This window comes from Clinocottus analis, unplaced genomic scaffold (genome assembly GCF_023055335.1).
Source record: "Clinocottus analis isolate CAN_PGR_092001 unplaced genomic scaffold, fCliAna1.0.p SCAF_4, whole genome shotgun sequence".
Taxonomy (NCBI): Eukaryota; Metazoa; Chordata; class Actinopteri; order Perciformes; family Cottidae; genus Clinocottus; species Clinocottus analis.
The window spans coordinates 2,259,791-2,279,789 of NW_027176153.1; the positions used below are offsets into that span (position 1 = coordinate 2,259,791).

Genomic DNA, 19,999 nt, shown 5'->3' on the forward strand with positions numbered 1-19,999 from the left:
TCTGTTTGACTCTAAATGACCATCATTTACTAAATGAACGTCACGCTGTATAGAAGAAGACGTTGAGCTGGCTCCATCAGACCTCCGCCCTGGACCTCCTCCACCTCTCTCCCATGAACAAAGTGCTTCTCTGCATCAATCAGCCGTTAACATTAAAGTCTTTCAGGCCTTGTTTTAACTGCATGTTTACACTGCGAGGAGTTAAAACCTTGGTGTGAAGTAAGCCCTCTGTATACATCGGCCATACCCGACTCCTCCACATCCAGACAAGGCCCGCTGCAGAGTTTTGCTTTGTTCCAGTTTGAACGCTTTGAAAACTTGTACGTCCGAGAAAAAGCAGCTTCACAGGAAAAAGAAGGACCAGGTGGAGTTTTGACAACATCCAATAACGTCTGGAGGGATTTCATGAGCCTGAGACACAAAGGAAGGAGTTTATGTAGTAATCCTGTTCTTTACGTGATCAAATAGAGCCTAAACACACTTGAAGTGAAGCAAGAGTTCTAGATTTCTAAAGCATTTGTTCCCACATCTCTGTAAGGTAAACACTGCGTGAGGCCTCATTCGACCTCCTCTGCTGCTGCGCCGTCGTCTCTCAAACAGTTTTAGTTCAGCACGTGAACCTTGATGAGAGGAGAAGCGGAGTTCATGAAGAATGAAGACACGCTGCACGGGAATTAACATGATAGCTTCTGATATTTCATAATCAACAATCCTTGAATTCCCTGTAAAGAGAAAAGTTCCTGGACTTCAGGAATAACATTTGGAATAAAAGCTTTATATATATATATATATATATATATATATATATATATATATATATATATATATATATATATATATATATATATATATATATATATATATATATATATATATACATATATATGTATATATATACATATATATATAATATATATTTATATATATTATATATATATATACATATATATATAATATATATTTATATATATTATATATATACATATATATATAATATATATGTATATATATTATATAATACATAAATATACATATTTATATATAATAAATATAAATTAAAATATAATATATAATGTATGAATTAAATGAAATGAATACATATTTATACATATGTAAATTTATAATATATATATAAATATGTATACATATAAAAACATTTAAGTGTATAAAACATGAATATGCAAATATATATAAATACATATATATTTACATATTTGTGATATATATTATAAATATGTAAATATATATATATATATATATTTACATATTTATATAATATATATAGATATATATATAATAATAATATATCTTGACTCTTTTTAAAGCTGCAGTTTGTGATGATTTCCAGCTCGTTCTCTCTCTCAATCACTATGTTTAAGAGCACCAAATATTTTGTTTCCCTGGCTACTGGAAATTAATATTCCACTAATATTCCCGGTTACTTGCAGCCGTCCACGTTCAGATTAAGCTGGAACGTTAACGTGATTTCCCTTTGACGCTTATCGAAGTGAGAATGAGTAACTCAGAAGAACAAGTGGAACGTGTTCAGCTTCACTTCATTTATTCATCCACAACTCCCCAAAAAAAGTATGAACGCTTGAACAAAATAAACAAAATTAAACTTCTTTTCTCACAACAACAAGAAGGACACAAACTGCTTACGACTGCGTTTGAATTCACTGGTGGAGCCACAACACAAAGCCATGGTGTCTGCACACCGACTGTGTAGTCTGATATACACACATCATACTACACAGTCATGTACTGTGTAGTATGATATGTGTATATAATACTACACAGTCATGTACTGTGTTCTGTCTGTACACACAGACCGGTGTAGGGACAGTTAACGCAGTAAAACACACTTGTGTTAATATAAATTGTGTCTTTATAGGAGACGTTATAGTTGTTAGACAAACAGCAGTTTCCATGCAAGCGAAGCGCGCATTTTAACCACGTGTTCAAATAAAACGCGAGTGTGTGTGTGTGTGTGTGTGTGTGTGTGTGTGTGTGTGTGTGTGTGTGTGTATTTTGTGTCCGCCATTGAAACGCAGTTAAAAAAAACAAACCTCAAACTACGACGTAAACGTTTCAATTAGACTTTGCTGCATTTTGCTTTTGTCGATACAACAAATCTTAAAGTTAAAAATAAATAAATCCTATTTTTTTTTAAAAATATTTCCACAGATTCTTTTTTAAGTGCAAAACAGACATAGTAGCAGGTGGACGGAAGCACACGGCATATTTCCTGTTGGTTTATTCAATCTGATGCGTGGATATGAATTACACTTAAGGCCTTGAGTCCACGTGGCGTCAGAAAAGCGTCCACGGGGCGCCTTGAGCGCCTTGTGGCGCCTCGTGGCGCCTTGTGGCACCTTGTGACACCTCGTGGCACCTCGTGGCACCTCGTGGCACCTCGTGGCACCTTGTGGCGCTTCGTCCCAGTGTTTCACCCTCCCTGAGAGGTCTCCCTGGAACCATGGAGGAGATAACCACAAGCCTCCGACTCGTCTGGGTTCCACAATCATCACCTGAGGCCATCGGTAGATTCCACGCAGCATCGAGGGTGCCGCACTCAACACTTTTACAGCGATAAACGGACAAAAAAGTGACGCCGAAACAACCACATAATGATGCAGATAGGTAAAAAGGTCTGAATTCCTGTTTTGTCAGCGATGACGGGAGGAGGATCTCGGCTTTTGGCGACGCGCCAATATCTCGCCCGAGTGGAACAATTCATGCAATTAAGGCAAGTTTGCGTATCCGCACTTGAGCTGTCGGCGCGGCAGCGTCCAGGCTCGAGACGTCGGAGGCTTTATTCATCGTTCAATACAGATACAAATACGCCAAGAACGCGGAAGGTTTGCATCGACGGTGCAAACGCGCGGTCGAGTCCTCGTCCTTTCGGATGCAACCGGTCCGGAGTCCATGAAAGTCTTCTCAAACCCAGCTCTTCACATCCTCCTCCCTCGGGGTCATGTGAGCATGTCCTTGCGTCCGTCTCCGCCCGCCTCGGCCCTCGGCGGCTCTGGGTCCTCCTCAGAGCTGCAGGCGCTGTGCCGCCTCCCCCGGGAGAAGAACCTGCGCCGCGGTTGGTGGGCGCTGAGGTCCAGGAGGTCGAAGGAGTCGGAGGAGAGGAGGCTGTCCTCGCTCACCACGCTGGAGGGACGGCTGCGGCGCCCCTCGGCGCCCCGCAGGAGGACGAGCTGCTGCTGCAGGTGCAGCGCCTCGGGGAAGGTCGCCGCGGGGGTGGAGCGGAGCTCGGCGGGGAGGTCCAGGCTGCGTGAGAACTTGCCGTCGCGCTTCAGGATCCCCTTCCGTCTCCTCACCGCCTCGTCGCGCACGGCGGGGCCGTCGTCCGCCGCCGGGAGACGAGGGTGTTGCTGTGTGTGGGAGCGCGGATCCGCCGCGCCGCCTTTCACCTCGCCGGAGGTTGAGCCGCGACCCGACTCCCCTCCGCACAAGTTCTTCAGGATCCCCTTTTTGGGCATCTTGGATGAGGGCTGACTGAACGTGGAGGCAGGCGGCGGCGGTGGCGGGCCGGCGGGCAGCAGATCGGCACGCATGTGGGAGAGTGTGTGCGTTCGGTAAGGCCGGGGAGCTCCCTGTGAGGGGGAGGGGTTTTCTTTAGGAACGCTGGGAAAGACCGAGTCGAAGCTCCTCTGGGGTTTCAGGATACCTTTGGGTTTCTTCCTCTCAGCGGCGGAAGCGGAGGAAATCGCACCGGAGGAGGCAGCTGCGGCACAAACGCCGCCGCAAGCTCCCGGTGCAGTCTGGGGGATCGTGTTCTCCTTGCGTGACTTCCTCAGGCTCGACATTCCCCCTCGAGGCCTTCCTCCTTTTCCTCCTCCTCCTCCTCCTCCACGGTCGCTCTTCAGAGGAAAGCTGAAGCAAAAGGGGTGTGGCGAGAGCTGAGGCGGACCGGAGGCGTCCGAGGACAGGCACGCCGGGTCGACGGCCATGTCGCTGGTCGCCGCCACCCGACTCTGCCAGTCGATGTAGCGGGCCAGCAGCGGGGAGGGGCACTCTTGGTGCGGGGACGAAGGGCAGTCACACACACTCTCTTCAAAACCCCAGTTCACCCACCAGTGGTTGGCCACGTCCTCGATCGTGGCGCGCTCGTCCACGCGCACCGCCAACAGCCAGTCGATAAGAGCGCAGGCGTCTGGAGGGAGCAGAGGCCGCATTATTTATAGGGACGGGGGGGGGGGGGTGAACAGGAAACACAGTGTTGATCGGCTTGGGGCCGGTGGGCGGGGCTACCTGAGGGCGGGTCGGGTCTGCGGTAGCGACCCTGGCTGATCTGCTCCGTGAGCGCGGCGTGGCTGGCACCGTCGAACGGCATGCTGCTGTACACCAGCGCGTAGAGCAACACGCCCAGCGCCCAGCAGTCCACCTGCAGCGCACACAACGACACGTCATGCATAAAGGCATTCAGGCTTTTATTCAACACAAGGAGGTGGTGCTTTGGTTTATATCGTTTTGAAGTGTGACAAAATCTGTAAAGATGACTTTTTTATGAAAGTCTTCCAGACCCGTTTACAGGAGAGAGTCCCTGAACCAGGAACTGAGTCGTCTTCTTTGTACTTCCTGTTCCCTCGTCTCTAAGTGAACATGTTGTTTTTGGTTTTGGTTGGCTGGTTCTGTTTTGATTTTGGTTGTTTTTGGTTGGTTCTGTTCTTTTTTTGGTAGGTTTTGGTTGGTTCTGGTTGTTTTTGTTTGTTTCTTTTTGGTTGGTTTTGGTTGGTTCTATTCGTTTTTTGGTTGATTGTGGTTGTTTTTGGTTGGTTCTGTTTGGTTTTTGGTTGGTTCTGTTTGGATTTTGGTTGGTTTTGGTTGGTTCTGTTCATTTTTTGGTAGGTTTTGGTTGTTTTTTTGGTTGGTTTTGGTTGGTTCTATTCGTTTTTTGGTTGGTTGTGGTTGTTTTTGGCTGGTTCTGTTTGGTTTTTGGTTAGTTTTGGTTGGTTCTGTTTGGTTTTTGGTTAGTTTTGGTTGGTTCTGTTTGGATTTTGGTTGGTTTTGGTTGGTTCTGGTTGGTTCTGTTTGTTATTTTTGGTTGTTCAAGTTGGTTCTGTTTGTTTTCTGGATAGTTTTGTTCGTTTTTCTTTGTTTTTTGTTGGGTTCTGTTTGTTTTTGGTTTATTTTTGGTTGTTTCTGTTTGTCTTTTGTTTGTTTTTGGTTGGTTCTGTCTGGATGTGTTGTGGTTGTCTTTTGGGTTGCCCTTACGAGTTGCCTGACTCACCTCTGGCCCCTTATAGGGAAGTCCTCTCACTATCTCTGGCGCAGCATAAAGCGGACTTCCACAGAACGTCTGCAGCAGGACGCCCCGCTGAAAGTGATTGGAGAGGCCAAAGTCAGCCAGCTGCAGAGAGAGAACATCAAACAGTGTGATTATAAGTACGTTGTGTGCTTCTTTACTACACAAACAACTGGTGTGTATTCCAAAAGGACATTACAGTGTAGCCAAGTACCTCCGAAGGATGTAACTACAAAACCTTGTGTCAAAAATACAACCCAAAACTTTTGTTACATAAACGTTTGTTACATCTTTGCACTATTGTTTTCATAGTTGACTTCATTTAATATTGTTCTACTACATTGTTTTAAATATATTGTGCATTTTTTCTATTCAATATTGCTTTATTTCTATGTTTAAGTGCTTCTGGTGCGAAACAATTTCCCCTCGCGGGATTAATAAAGTACCCAACATGTGGACACACAAACAAAAGGGTCACAGATTATTGAACGAGACAACATTCTGGACTAATCAGTCAACACTAGGGCTGCAAACGGGCGGAAAGTTTCCGGTAAATTTACGGAAACTTTCCACGGGAATTTTGGCTCGGGAATTTTGAAGAAAAAAAAAATGTGCCTAGGTTTTTTTGCAAAAGCATATAACAAGGAACTTAAATGTAGTTGAGAACAAGACTCTGCAGGCCGAGCTCAGCTGGACCCTGAATGCAGCTGGTTGGAGCATCGTCTGCAGAAACATAAACGTAAACATAAAACGTTGTGTTGTTTTTGAACGTCTTTGTCATCAGTGTTGCGTCTGAACGTTTCAGCCCGACGCCTGCAGAGTGAGAGAGCGCCGAGTTGCGTAGAGGCCAAGAGCGGTACTGCAGCCAGACAGAGATTTAAATTATAGCTGCAACATATTGAAAAAAATAACTGAACTAGTTCATTTTTTGGAGCTGTGAACTTTTCACAGCTCCAAATTTTTCAATTATGAACTATGAAGTGAACTAGTTCATGTAGGTCCAGGAAGAAGCATTTAGACCTGAAAGGATTCAGGGAAAAACACTAAAGAAAGAGATTTGTGTTGGGGGGTGGTGATCATACGGAATACACCTTTTTTTATTCAACGTTCATGTTTTCGTTGTTCGATGAAAGAATAAAGTTGTACTCACAAAATGTCAAAAAGGTCAAAAATGTAATTTTTAAAAGTTGTATTATCAATGTTTGCATGCATGTCTGTTTATGACAAAGTAAATACAGTTAAACTACTCCAAAGTTTCCAGTTTATTCATGTTAATTCCCGTGGAAAGTTTCCAATTTTGAATATTCCCGAAATTTTGCAACCCTATTCAACACTGAAGCTTTTATAGATTCGCCTCCGAACAATATCCGGAGTCCTTTTCGGTGAGCGTGCTGCCAACTCTCGGTCGTGTGGCGAAAGGCAACAACAACTGAACACAACTCCTTTTTCGAGGAGCCACAGATAGGCGTGCTGGGCTCGTGCCAGTCAAAGTGACTGTGAGGAAAGAGGAGCGAGGCCAAAAACATTCGGGCTGCGCTCGCTCACAATCACTCAGTGGAGGCGCCTCTCTATCTGGAGAGAGCGTTAACGCTATCGGCCCCTCTGGTGTGGAAGATGCTCGGCGTGACAGCTTCATTTCCGTGGAACGCAGACCTCACAGGCGGCGGATGACATCGTGTCTGCAAGCTGTTGATGTTCTACGTGCGGCAGTGTGTGTATGTGTGTGTCCTGCAGGGTAAATGTAATAAAAATAGAACAGACATTCCCGTTCAAGTTAACGTGTCATTGTTATGTGTGCTGCTGTTAAGTGGTACAACTACACCGTCTAACTGCAAATAAAGAGAGCAAAACTTAATGCCTCGTCCTCACACTTTCTCTCGTCACCGAGTAGGAAGACTGCTGTCAACGGATGAGCGACAACTCGATTTGGCTTATTTTATGCAACTCCACCGTGCTTTAACGCTGCACACTTCCAGTAGAAACTCCAAAGTACAAGTATGGACGAGGAAATGTGTCAGATACATTTAATAACAAGCATATTTCTGGGTAGAATTAAAACCGGAGTGGAACAGTGCGGCCATTTTTACTTGCACCGCGGCAAAGGTCTGGATAAAGTAAGCTGACTTTAAAAAATCTACTTATTGAGGTTTTGCAAGCAGCAAATTATATACTATAAATGTGCTTCCTCCACAAGGCCATCGCCAAATAAGGAACAACTTTGTTTGGTTAATTTTTTGTGTGTGGTGTAGCATGAAAGCTTGGTGGAATTAAAGAAACTAGCTAAGTAGCTAGCGGACAGCCGGCTAGTTAGCTGGCTTGCTGATTAGCCGGACAATGAGCCACACAGCGGCTGGACGAGGACGAGCTACCTCGCTAACTATCCAGCTGTCCCTTTACGGAGCTGCTCGCTATCTGGAGAGCTGCGACGTCACTTTACGATGTGTTTTTTCGGCATAGCAGCTAACAAGAGATACACGAAAGATGCTAAACGACAACTTTGTTCAACCCATGTGTTATTGAAAAACATGTTAAAATACTTTATGAAATAGACCAAATAAATAAATTCAGGCCGAGTTAACAGGCTCTGGTTTGTTTCAAACTAGCCAGACTTTCATGTTCAAGTCAGACTCCCCCATGTGGCTCAATGGTGTACTGCAGATAGAAACGTTAAACAAAAGATGATGGAGATAGAAATCTGCAAATGTGTGAGGCGACCCAAAGTGAAGCTCCTGTGAGTGCAGTCTTTGTGGAACGACTGCATTAAAAGAACAATTTAGTTTTTGTATTTAGTTCAATCATAATCTGTCTGTGTGTCGTGTCACAGCTGCGTCCGTCTTCTACGCACGCCGTGCAGCAGCTAGCGTGCAGATGCAACACGTCATTTCGTCCGAAGCGGTGAACCGCAGGTTTGTGATGACTGGAGTGTTTTCTCTTGATGATGGACACGCAGAGCAAACTTATATTAAAAACTATTAAAAACCCTCCTCACGGAGCGCATGCCACTGGATTCCCGGCATTTCCCCATTCGGCCGTGCACAGCTCCCTCAGGAGAGGGATACCCAAATAAGGCCAACGAGACCCATCCTGCGTTCTCTCATGAGACCTGGAAGTACGTTGGTGCTGGTTCAGTGTGCAGAACAACGCATTAAAAAGGACTGTGAGACGCATGTTCTGCATGTGCACTTTGTTAGATAATCACTACCAGCAGCACTCGAGTGAAGCTTCATTCCAGCGGTGGAGAGAGAGTGCTCAAGGCCTCGGCCTTCACCTTCCAGAAGGTGACGATCGGATGATCCATCATGATAAACGAAAGATGTGTTTAACGATCAGGTCAAGACTTTCAAATATTTTCCAAGACATGCGTCACTGTCACGGTTTGGTTTGGGACTCACCTTCACATTGAGCTCCTGATCTAAAAGGATGTTCTCCAGCTTGAGGTCTCGATGCACAACACCGTTCTGCAAGAGAGCAGAGATACATCGAGACACATGAGGTCCTGAGCTGCTCTGCACGCAAACATTAAGTCACCGCCTGGTGGTCAGGAGAGAGAATGCAGCTTTAACACATGAAGCATAGACTTCTATACAACCAGAGGAGTCACCGCCTGGTGGTCAGGAGAGAGAATGCAGCTTTAACACATGAAGCATAGACTTCTATACAACCAGAGGAGTCACCGCCTGGTGGTCAGGAGAGAGAATGCAACTTTAACACATGAAGCATAGACTTCTATACAACCAGAGGAGTCGCCCCCTGGTGGTCAGGAGAGAGAATGCAGCTTTAACACATGAAGCATAGACTTCTATACAACCAGAGGAGTCGCCCCCTGGTGGTCAGGAGAGAGAATGCAGCTTTAACACATGAAGCATAGACTTCTATACAACCAGAGGAGTCGCCCCCTGGTGGTCAGGAGAGAGAATGCAGCTTTAAAACATGAAATACCATCGTTCTAGATGACTGTGACCACCCAGGAAAGCTGCAGGGAAACTTCTTCTCTTAAGCGCCGACAGTTTCTCTTAAAGCCGCCAGAATAGTCTCCGTCGTCTCTTCAGCTAATGACATCGTCCTCAGAGCACTTCAGAGGAGGAAATGACCCCTTGACCTCAGACAATGTTTTGTGCACAGTATGTACAGTATGTGAGTGTTGCGTATGTTTTGTGTGTGTGTGTGTGTGTGTGTGTGTGTGTGTGTGCAAGGCACAAAGAAACAGAACAGAAGACAAAAATCTATGTGGCGTGATATTACATATTATTCTTGCTACTTTTAGATGAACAGATTCTAAGAATAGTTACCAAAACAAAACGACTGAACTATTTTGATTCTTCTTTGAGAAGCCTGCCCCCCCCCCCCCTCCTCCGCTCCATGTGCCCTGCATACCTCAGAGGCAAATTCAATAATTCATTCATGCTGGAACGTTCATGTCTATTTTGGGACATATTCGAGGGCGTTTCAGGATCAGAACATCTACGACAGGAGCTGGAAGGTAATCTCTGGCTCCTCCATGAATCCCCTCACGGTATTCAGAACGCCAAAATGAGAATGGAAGAAAAAACAAAACATTTATTTTGTGTCTCAGCTGACTGCAGGACACAGATCCTCACTTCACTGAATTATTGTTGTATGTTTTCTGTCCTCGTCTGATTGTTTGTGTACTTTGGTATCTATGCTGTCATGCATCATTTCTATATATATTGTTATAATTTTTCATAGTTTCTTAGAATTTTATATAATCTTTTCTAAAAAAAAAATATTTTATATATTTTTTTATTAAATTTCTTTTTGTAATTCTCTCTCTCTCTCACTCTATGTATATATATTTTTTCTAATTTTATATATATATATATATATATATTAATAATTTTATATTATTATTATTATTATTTATACATATATATATATGTATAAATAATAATAATATAAAATTATTTTAAAAATATGATATATAATAAAATTATATATATATAAGATATTAATTATATATATATATATATATATATATATATATATATATTATATATATATATATTTAATTCTTGTCTTTAGTTTGTATTTTTTATTTATTTTTCCTGGCATGGCCGTTGATTTAATGTACACGAGAATAAGTCCGGCGCTTGGTCCTGATGGTCTTGTGTGTGTGTGTGTGTGTGTGTTTGTGTACGTGGGCGTGTTTGTGTACGTGGGCGTGCGTGTGTGCATGTGTGTGTGTGTGTGTGTGTACACACCTTGTGGCAGTAGTGGACGGCGGATGCGATCTGTCTGAAGATGCTCCTGGCCTCCGGTTCCGGCAGCCGCCTCCTCTCCTGGACGTAGTCGTACAGCTCGCCCCGGCTGGCGAACTCCATCACGATCACGATCTTGTCCCGGCTCTCGAACACTGCGGACGACACGGTGAGTTAAATGTGTTCGTACGAGTCGGCCGCTTGGCGGAGGTTCACTCATATCGTCTGTAAGTGGAAGAAGAAGTCGCTGTGACGTCTCCCTGTTGGTCTTGTGGGCGGCGGCTGAGAGCCCGCCGCCATCTTGTTTTTTGGAAGTGACACAGCGAGACCTTTTTCAAGACGACCAAAATGTGACGATTAAGTTCCATGAAGTGAAAACTAATCGTGAGAGGCGCGAGAGTTTATCGTCCGAAGTTGTGAGCGGAAAAAAACACGGACGCCGCCATAGGAGAGACCTGTCAATCACACCGTAGCCCCGCCCACAAAGACACCCTGCTGCTAGGTGGGTTCTACATGAAACCCTCAGCATATGAAAGGGTCATATAAACGTAATAATGACCTCCAACCTCCCATTGGCCTCTGGGACTTGTGTCCATGTTGGACGTATGCATGTGTGCGTGTGTGTGTGTGTGTGTGTGTGTGTGTGTGTGTGTGTGTGTGTGTGTGTGTGTGTGTGTGTGTGTGTACTCACCTTCGTGGAAGCGTACGATGTTGGGGTGCCTCAGCGAGGCCGTGATCTCGATCTCTCTCTGGATGTGAACTCTGTCCAGGTCGTCTGTGATGCGCTCTTTGCGGATCGACTTGATCGCCACCTGAGGACGACGGAGACGCGGCGGTCAGTCCGTGAGGGTCACTTTTCTCTAGAGTTCCTCTTTCAGAGCCAGAAGACAGCAGCAGAGAATCAGTTGGTCTGTTTTCACAGATCTGGTGCCATCACACACACACACACACACACACACACACACACACACACACACACACACACACACACACACACACACACACACACACACACACACACACACACACACGTTCATCTCAAATTGTATCTTCTGCAAAGTAGTTCAAGTTAAAGTGACATTAAGGAAGGTAGTCCTCGTCCTGAAACAGTCTCAGTGTAGTCCTGGTCCTGAAACAGTCTCAGTGTAGTCCTGGTCCTGAAACAGTCTCAGTGTAGTCCTGGTCCTGAAACAGTCTCAGTGTAGTCCTGGTCTTCTATAGTCTCAGTCCAGTCCTGGTCCTCTGTAGTCTCAGTGTAGTCCTGGTCCTCTATAGTCTCAGTCTAGTCCTGGTCCTCTGTAATCTCAGTCTAGTCCTGGTCCTCTATAGTCTCAGTGTAGTCCTGGTCCTCTGTAGTCTCAGTGTAGTCCTGGTCCTCTATAGTCTCAGTGTAGTCCTGGTCCTCTATAGTCTCAGTCCAGTCCTGGTCCTCTATAGTCTCAGAGGTTTTCTAAAGGGCCCCTGGTGCTGTGAGACACTACCGCTTCAGTCCACAGGGGGCGACAGAGCCAACACAAAGAGACCGTTCCTTGTCACAGCGTTCACTCATCCAGTCGCTCCAGACTGTGAACAAACAACAGTAGCAGCTCAGTGTGTTCATTACGTGCATGAAGCCGTGCACGGAAACAAAGACATGCTGTTGGTAGAATCCTGCTGTCCCTCTGTGGCTTTAGAGGTGATTATGAGGTTTTAGGGCCGTGAGAGCAGATCCTCTGTGATGTGAGCACACACAGGCAGGAGGTTGACAGCTGCACTGTTCACACTCTGCTTCCTTAATCCCAAACACTCTGCACCCCATGTGCACCCCGGCCGCCGGACACACACATGTGCACCAACACACACACACACACACACACACACACACACACAACATGAGCTCCTGAACCGCTCTGGATAGAGTTACTGTCAGCAGACTGGCTCCATACAAGGACAAGTAAACAGACATCGGGGTGTGTTATTGAGAATGTGAGCACTAAAAGACAACATGTTTGATTTAACGTGCAGATGAGGCTGCAGGACTTAGTCCTGGCTTCTCTGCTAATATCATTTCTGCTTTTTTTCATGTTGAAAGACTCATTTATGAGCACATCATTTATGAGCACATCATTTTTCTTTGGGAGAATTCAGTTTTACACATCTGTTGATTATATCAACTCATTGATTAGTCGTCAAAATAGTTTTTTTAGTCAAGTTAGTTGACAATTATATATATATATATATATATATATATATATATATATATATATATATATATATATATATATTATAAGTACATATATTAATAAATATATATATAGTAATATATAGTTGTAAACTATTATATATATATAAATGTATTATATACATATAAATATATATAAACAGACAAAAAATACCAACCAGCGGTATTTTGGAACTATAACATATAGTCATGAAGTCAAGAAGTCGTAAAGTTGTGTAGTCGTGTGGTCGTGCTGTCATGAGGTCATGAGGTCATGCAGACGAGCGCAGAACCAGCGCAGAAAGAGAGAAGCACCACGAGCAGTAAAAGAACATCACGTGCATCAGACAACAGGAAGGCAGCAGCATCCCGTTCACGTGCTGCAGCAGCACCGTCACGTCAGATCGATAGACTCGTCGATAGACCGTCTCGAGCCCTTTTATGGCCGCCGGCCGAAGAAGAGCAAGTTTAAGACCACACTTCGGGGGGTTTGGAGGAGGAAGCTCTGATCACACTCCTACAGAGTCCTGTCAAACCGTCTCATGTCCTGAATGGCGAGCGGGCCTCGACCCCCTGGGGTCACACAACTCCAGCATTCTCAGCTGCTGGAAAAAAACAAAAAACAACCCGTCTACCAAACACCGGAGGATACAATTCACACGCTCCGTCGACCTCGATGGTTACGTAACACAAACACACTCGGGGGAACTCTCGGGAATGAGCTGACCTCGCGGGCCAGCGAAGGGAACGTTCCAAGTTTTCAGGAACAAGTGCTGAATGCAATGGGGATCATGCTCACGCCGCCTGACATCCCAGTCCAGACTGATGGCCGAGATCGGGCTGCAGGGATCGGACTGCAGGGATCGGGTTGACGGGATCGGACTGCAGGGATCCGACTGCAGGGATCGGGCTGCAGGGATCGGGTTGAAGGGATCGGGTTGAAGGGATCTGGCTGCATGGATCGGGCTGCAGGGATCGGGTTGAAGGGATCGGACTGCAGGGATCGGGCTGCAGGGATCGGGTTGATGGGATCAGGTTGACGGGATCGGGCTGCAGGGATCGGGCTGCAGGGATCGGGTTGAAGGGATCGGGTTGACGGGATCGGGCTGCAGGGATCGGGCTGCAGGGATCGGGCTGCAGGGATCAGGCAGCAGGGATCGGGCTGCAAGGATCGGACTGCAGGGATCGGGTTGACGGGATCAGGCAGCAGGGATCGGGCTGCAGGGATCGGGCTGCAGAGATCGGACTGCAGAGATCGGGCTGCAGAGATCGGGTTGACGGGATCGGGCTGCAGGGATCGGGCGGCTAAGGATCGCCGGCGGTCGGGCAGCGATCGCCGTGTGTTTGCTCGCATGCCCGCGAATGTTTTCTGACCTAAACACCTGCCGGCTGGGAAAAGCAATGCGACGAAGGGAAGGGGGAGAGTTTGAAATAAGCTGCAGGGAAGAGGAAGGAGCGGCAGCGAGCGGGACAGCTGAACTAAATGGATGAAGCGGAAGAAGAAAGCTTGTACTTTACTGTCCATCTCAGCTCCGTGCGGCCCCATGACCGAGCATTCAGGCCGGATCAGTCGAGCGGGCATTGTGCACTGAGAGCCTTTTTTTCCCGGGGGCACGTGTGTGCAGAGGAAGTGTGTCTCTGCGCATGAATGATCTCACCCTCGTGTGTGTGTCATGTCACAACAGGATCGCTGAAGTCTCCTTGTGAACCAACAATGTCTCATTGTTCGTCCACGTAATGCGCTGCGTGTGCGAAATCGGTCCAAAATGCCAAAGTATAACAGGATGCATTGAGGGAAACAGAGGTAGCTGTGTGTGTGTGTGTGTGTGTGTGTGTGTGTGTGTGTGTGTGTGTGTGTGTGTGTGTGTGTGTGTGTGTATGTGTCCCTGCAGGCCCCTAGTGAGCTCCAGCTCTGAGTGGTGACCCTGCATACCGAAACGTATCATCCTTTCCACTTCCTCCTGAACATCAATCAGTAACAACTCAGGAACACTCTCAAGTCAACTCTTCATCGTCACGGCGAACCTACTTCCTCCTCCTCGTTCTCCTCCTCGTTCTCCTCCCTCTCGCCTCCACATCGGTCTCCACCTCAAACAACAGCAACCCTCGTCTCGTTCCTAAAAATAACGTCCGTTTTGTTTCAAGGAATCCTTGGTATGTGCCGGCTACCGGCGCAAAGAATTCAGCATTCTTTCCTCTTGTCCCACCAAACCCACTAGCCCTGCACACACACACACACACACACACACACACACACACACACACACACACTCTCTATGTTTGTTTACTGAAGAAACAAGGAGGGGGATTTGAGGCAGACGGGTTTATCTGTCTCTTTGTGCTCCGTGGGATTAAAATCTGACTGCAGACATTGAACCCACGTTCTGTTTTTAACCGTGTGTGTGCGTGTGTGTGTGTGTGTGTGTGTGTGTGTGTGTGTGTGTGTGTGTGTGTGTGTGTGTGTGTTCTGGTTAAGGGGGTTGGAGGAGACCTATTGTAGTAACTTTATCGCCTTGTTCAAGTGCTGGATGAGTCAGAGCAAAGGCATCTCAGCACAGGAAGCATCATGAGCTCTCTCTCTCTCACACACACACACACACACACACACACACACACACACACACACACACACACAGATAGAGAGAGAGTAAGAGGTCAAAACATGACTCATCATCATCATCTGGATGTTACATTGTGTTTTAAAGAGCGCTTCCTGCGCGCGCGCACGCCGCGGGGAGTGGGGGGGACGCGCACGCTGCTGTCCAGCACTCACCGTCCTCAGGCTCGCTCTCTCCACCGCCTTCCTCACTTTTCCGTACGTGCCTTTGCCCAGAGTCTCCATCAGCTCGTAGCGGTGCTTCAGGTTGTGCTTGTGCTGGTGCTTCTTCACATCCGGGTTCTCCTCCGCGGCCGCCGCGTCCCGCGGGCCGCCGGGCGCGCAGCGGTCGCCGGTGTTCATCGCGCCTCCGCTGTCCGCCGCGCGTCTGCCCATCCTCTCCTGCGCAGGACCACCTGTCAGGAAGCAGCCTTCCACCTGCTGGACTGGGCCGGACCCCCCCGCCCTCCTCCTCCTCTTCCTCCTCTTCCTCTTCCAGCACCAGGACACGTTGAGCTCTGCGCAACCAGCAGCTAAAGTTCTGGACCCGGCAGCTGCCCGGAGAGGTCCGTTACCAAAGCCACGGACCATCCAACACGTCCACAGAGCCCATCCGGCGCCCCTCCTCTCCCCTCCCCTTTTGAAAGCACAACAACAGGAGCGATGGGGGGACCACATGGTCCGGAGTGATGGGCGGAGTCTCACCCCCCTCCCTCCCCTTTCTTCCCCCCCTCCCCTCCCTCACCCCCTCCGGCATCTCTGGGATCATTCCGGCTCTCCGAGGTCCCCGTATGTGACGGCTGAGCAGCAGCAGCAGCAGAGGATGGAGGGATGTGAGGAATGGCATGAGCAGCATTCAGTCACATAATGTCATGGTAACTAAGTTATTAAAAGACAAGAACTTGATTGATTATGTATATAAATATATACTTTTTTTATTTATGGCACTAAAAACTTGATAAACCCCAGCACCCTTTCTTCATCAGGAGGTCTTCCTCACTCTCCATGTCCTGGGCTGGTACCCAATGAATCAATTCAAAAGCCACTAATGTGACGTAGCAAAACAAAGCTGCAAAGCCTTACAAGAGCATATCAATCCATTTTTACATGTTTATAAAACAATTCCAGTCAGGCCGAAGGACTCGAAAGTGACTAGAGAGCTCCTCAAGTTATAGAAATATACATTTTCCTATACCTAGCTTGATGCTACACATGATTAGCACACCTTTCTGGAAAGCTTATGACCTACAGAATCCACCAATACCGCCAAACCCCTTTTGAGACAAAGCCTCAGCAAGATATCAACCACATTGCAGCCAAAAACCTGAAATATGACTTACTTATGGAAGAAACGAGACTTGCTTGGTGTGTGTTGGTGCATCTGCTGGAGTAGAGCTCCTCTGTTGTGGAACTAGAGGCGTTCAAGGTCCAGGAAGAAAGTTAGGGCAGTTTTGCTTTCAGGCACCTAAACCTACAGTACACGAAATGTGCACTAAATGAACTACTAAAAATATTTAACTTCACTTCATCAATTTCAAACACAGTAATGATATGCATAATTTCTCCTGGGGATTAATAAAGTACTTTTCATTCATTCATTCATTCTTAATTAAAAAGAGAAAATACATCCAAGAAGTTGTTTTTTCGGACAATTCGTGTTTTATCATGAACTAATAAAGCAGTAACACATACACTGCTATGTGAAGTGTGTTCTGTATGTTGTACTCTTTGAATTGACTCAAACAGCCCTTGTGCTGGAGGAGATATTCTGTTTTTAGGATGGAGACGCAAACTATTCGGAACACTTCGTACTTACGGTTGAATGCACTTATTGTAAGTCGCTTTGGATAAAAGTGTCAGCTAAATGACATGTAATGGAATGTAATGGAACAGAAAAAAAATCTAAAATTAGAACGGTAAATAGTAAATCAATAAAAAAGTGGACAAGTAACTTAACAAGTGAGTAGCCTACTGACTATCTCTCTTCCATTGGCCAGTGGCATGGGAGACCACATGGTTCTATGTTACATAGTGAGGTGTCTCATACCTGGTCACACTGACATCTTTATGACGTAATGATCCTTCCATTTTGGTTCTTGAGAGCCAGTTCAGTTGCCTTTAAGAACAACTCGTTTATCAAATAGTTCCAGGTTCAGCCCAAACTCAAGAGAACACTGTGAGTTCGAGTCCTAGTTTTACTGGATGACTTGGCGTCAGACAAACTGTCCTGTTAAGAACCGAGCAACAGTGCCACCTTGTGGCCATTTGGTGGCCCAAAGTACCCATGTGTCCAGTACAAGAGGTACACAAAGTACTTTTACAACTATTTTAGAAAAACTATCAGAACCCAACGTAAATCTTTCTTCCAATGTGTCAGATGTTTAATTTAAAGCTTTAATAAATGCTTCAGTTAACTTGCATACGTCAGAGATCTTCTCAAATTTCTCGTGTTGGTTCTGATAAAATGACAGCTGGTAAAAAGTATAATTATGTCGCCACTGCTACGGTAGCTAACTAGCTCTATTGTTATTTATGTGTCAGCAGAAGTACTCGCAGAAGTACTCGCATTTGTTTGTAGAATTATTAGTTTTGTACAGATTCTCAAGGTTCCTTGTCGATCAAGAAATTACCCGTCAAGCTTTTGATGTACGGCGCCAAATCCAGGCCGAACTACTCGTCCTTGTTAGAAATAGACATTGTGGCAATTTACTCTAAGTTACTCTAATGTACTCTGTAGTTTCCTCTGTAGGGCTCAGCCTGAGAGAGAGGGTGAAGAGATGAGTTCCCTCTGTAGGGCTCAGCCTGAGAGAGAGGGTAAAGAGATGAGTTCTCTCTGGAGGGCTCAGCCTGAGAGAGAGGGTAAAGAGATGAGTTCTCTCTGGAGGGCTCAGCCTGAGAGAGGGTGAAGAGATGAGTTCCCTCTGGAGGGCTCAGCCTGAGAGGGTAAAGAGATGAGTTTCCTCTGTAGGGCTCAGCCTTAGAGAGAGGGTAAAGAGATGAGTTCCCTCTGGAGGGCTCAGCCTGAGAGAGAGGGTGAAGAGACGAGTTCCCTCTGTAAAGCTCAGCCTGAGAGAGAGGGTGAAGAGATGAGTTTCCTCAGGAGGGCTCAGCCTGAGAGAGAGGGTGGAGAGATGAGTTCCCTCTGGAGGGCTCAGCCTGAGAGAGAGGGTAAAGAGATGAGCTCCCTCTAGGTGGCTCAGCCTGAGAGAGAGGGTAAAGAGATGAGTTCCCTCTGTAAAGCTCAGCCTTAGAGAGATAGTAAAGAGATGAGTTCCCTCTGTAAAGCTCAGCCTTAGAGAGAGAGTAAAGAGATGAGTTCCCTCTGTAAAGCTCAGCCTTAGAGAGAGGGTGGTCGTGTTGAAAGGAGTCAGCTGAGGATCGAGATAGATTATTCTATCTTTCAATCTTTCGAGTTACATGAGGTTATTTTCTTAGATGGAAAGTACAAACAACACCCAATGAAAGACAATCGAACAGGTCGCACTCGGTCATGTTGTGGAAACACTGTGAGGTGTGTCCAATAGCTGTTCTCCTTTGTCCTACCAGCTGTGCGAGGACAATGAAAGTGAAACTATCCACGACCTGTCAATCACAGGCTTGTGTTGATCTTATGTAAAGAAGAAAAACTTGTTCGCTCGTTATGCACTGTGTGTGTTTTTACTAGTACTCTTAGATCATGATTGGAGTAGGCGTGACTAGTTTATGTGTCATCAGGTGCTTAATAATTCCACTGGCGTGTCCTCAAGACATTCCTGTGTAGCTTTGGCTTCCTGCTCGGCCTCATTGGGCCTTGATGCAAGAACAACGAGCCCGTTCTTATCATGAATCTCATCTTCTTTTGTGAGGTTTGTTCCTGCAAGTGATCCTAGTTTGATTCATTAAACCCTCTTGATTGCGCAAACTTCTCACTTCCACCTGTACACATGTTCAGAGATGTATCATGACCACCATCTACGCCCCTGAACGTCAGCATGAGGCGACCTGTTGTATGAGTTCCCTCTGTAAAGCTCAGCCTTAGAGAGAGGGTGAAGAGATGAGTTCCCTCTGTAGGGCTCAGCCTTAGAGAGAGGGTGAAGAGATGAGTTCCCTCTGTAGGGCTCAGCCTGAGAGAGAGGGTAAAGAGATGAGTTCCCTCTGTAGAGCTCAGCCTGAGAGAGAGGGTGAAGAGATGAGTTCCCTCTGTAGGGCTCAGCCTTAGAGAGAGGGTAAAGAGATGAGTTCCCTCTGTAGGGCTCAGCCTGAGAGAGAGGGTAAAGAGATGAGTTCCCTCTGTAAAGCTCAGCCTGAGAGAGAGTGTCAAGAGATGAGTTTCCTCTGGAGGGCTCAGCCTGAGAGAGAGGGTAAAGAGATGAGTTCCCTCTGGAGGGCTCAGCCTGAGAGAGAGGGTGAAGAGATGAGTTCCCTCTAGGTGGCCCAGCCTGCGAGAGAGAGGGTGAAGAGATGAGTTCCCTCTGTAAAGCTCAGCCTTAGAGAGAGGGTAAAGAGATGAGTTCCCTCTGTAGGGCTCAGCCTGAGAGGGTAAAGAGATGAGTTCTCTCTGGAGGGCTCAGCCTGAGAGAGGGTAAAGAGATGAGTTTCGTCGGTAGGGCTCAGCCTTACAGAGAGGGTAAAGAGATGAGTTCCGTCTGTAGGGCTCAGCCTGAGAGAGGGTAAAGAGATGAGTTTCGTAGGTAGGGCTCAGCCTTACAGAGAGGGTAAAGAGATGAGTTCCCTCTGTAGGGCTCAGCCTG

At 46.4% G+C, this 19,999-nt stretch overlaps 1 protein-coding gene across 1 annotated transcript; it reads right to left on the reverse strand.

Moving 5' to 3' along the window:
• Window positions 1-1,552: 1,552 nt before the first annotated feature.
• On the reverse strand, window positions 1,553-15,869 carry LOC137799927 (NUAK family SNF1-like kinase 1). Its single transcript, XM_068596816.1, has 7 exons — window positions 15,447-15,869; window positions 11,165-11,285; window positions 10,477-10,628; window positions 8,650-8,715; window positions 5,243-5,362; window positions 4,264-4,396; window positions 1,553-4,165 (listed from the first exon to the last, which is right to left on the reverse strand). The coding sequence occupies exons 1-7, from the start codon at window positions 15,858-15,860 to the stop codon at window positions 2,976-2,978; spliced, it is 2,196 nt and encodes a 731-aa protein (XP_068452917.1). The 5' UTR covers window positions 15,861-15,869; the 3' UTR covers window positions 1,553-2,975.
• Between the last annotated feature and the right edge of the window lie 4,130 nt (window positions 15,870-19,999).

Bases quoted from the DNA above. Each gene is read 5' to 3' on its own strand.
- LOC137799927 (XM_068596816.1), bottom strand. From the start codon at position 15,860: ATGGTCCGTGGCTTTGGTAACGGACCTCTCCGGGCAGCTGCCGGGTCC. The intron at 4,397-5,242 runs GTGAGTCAGGCA...TGTGCGCTGCAG, and splicing joins TTCCCTATAAGGGGCCAGAG to GTGGACTGCTGGGCGCTGGG. The intron at 4,166-4,263 runs GTAGCCCCGCCC...TGCTCCCTCCAG, and splicing joins CAGACCCGACCCGCCCTCAG to ACGCCTGCGCTCTTATCGAC.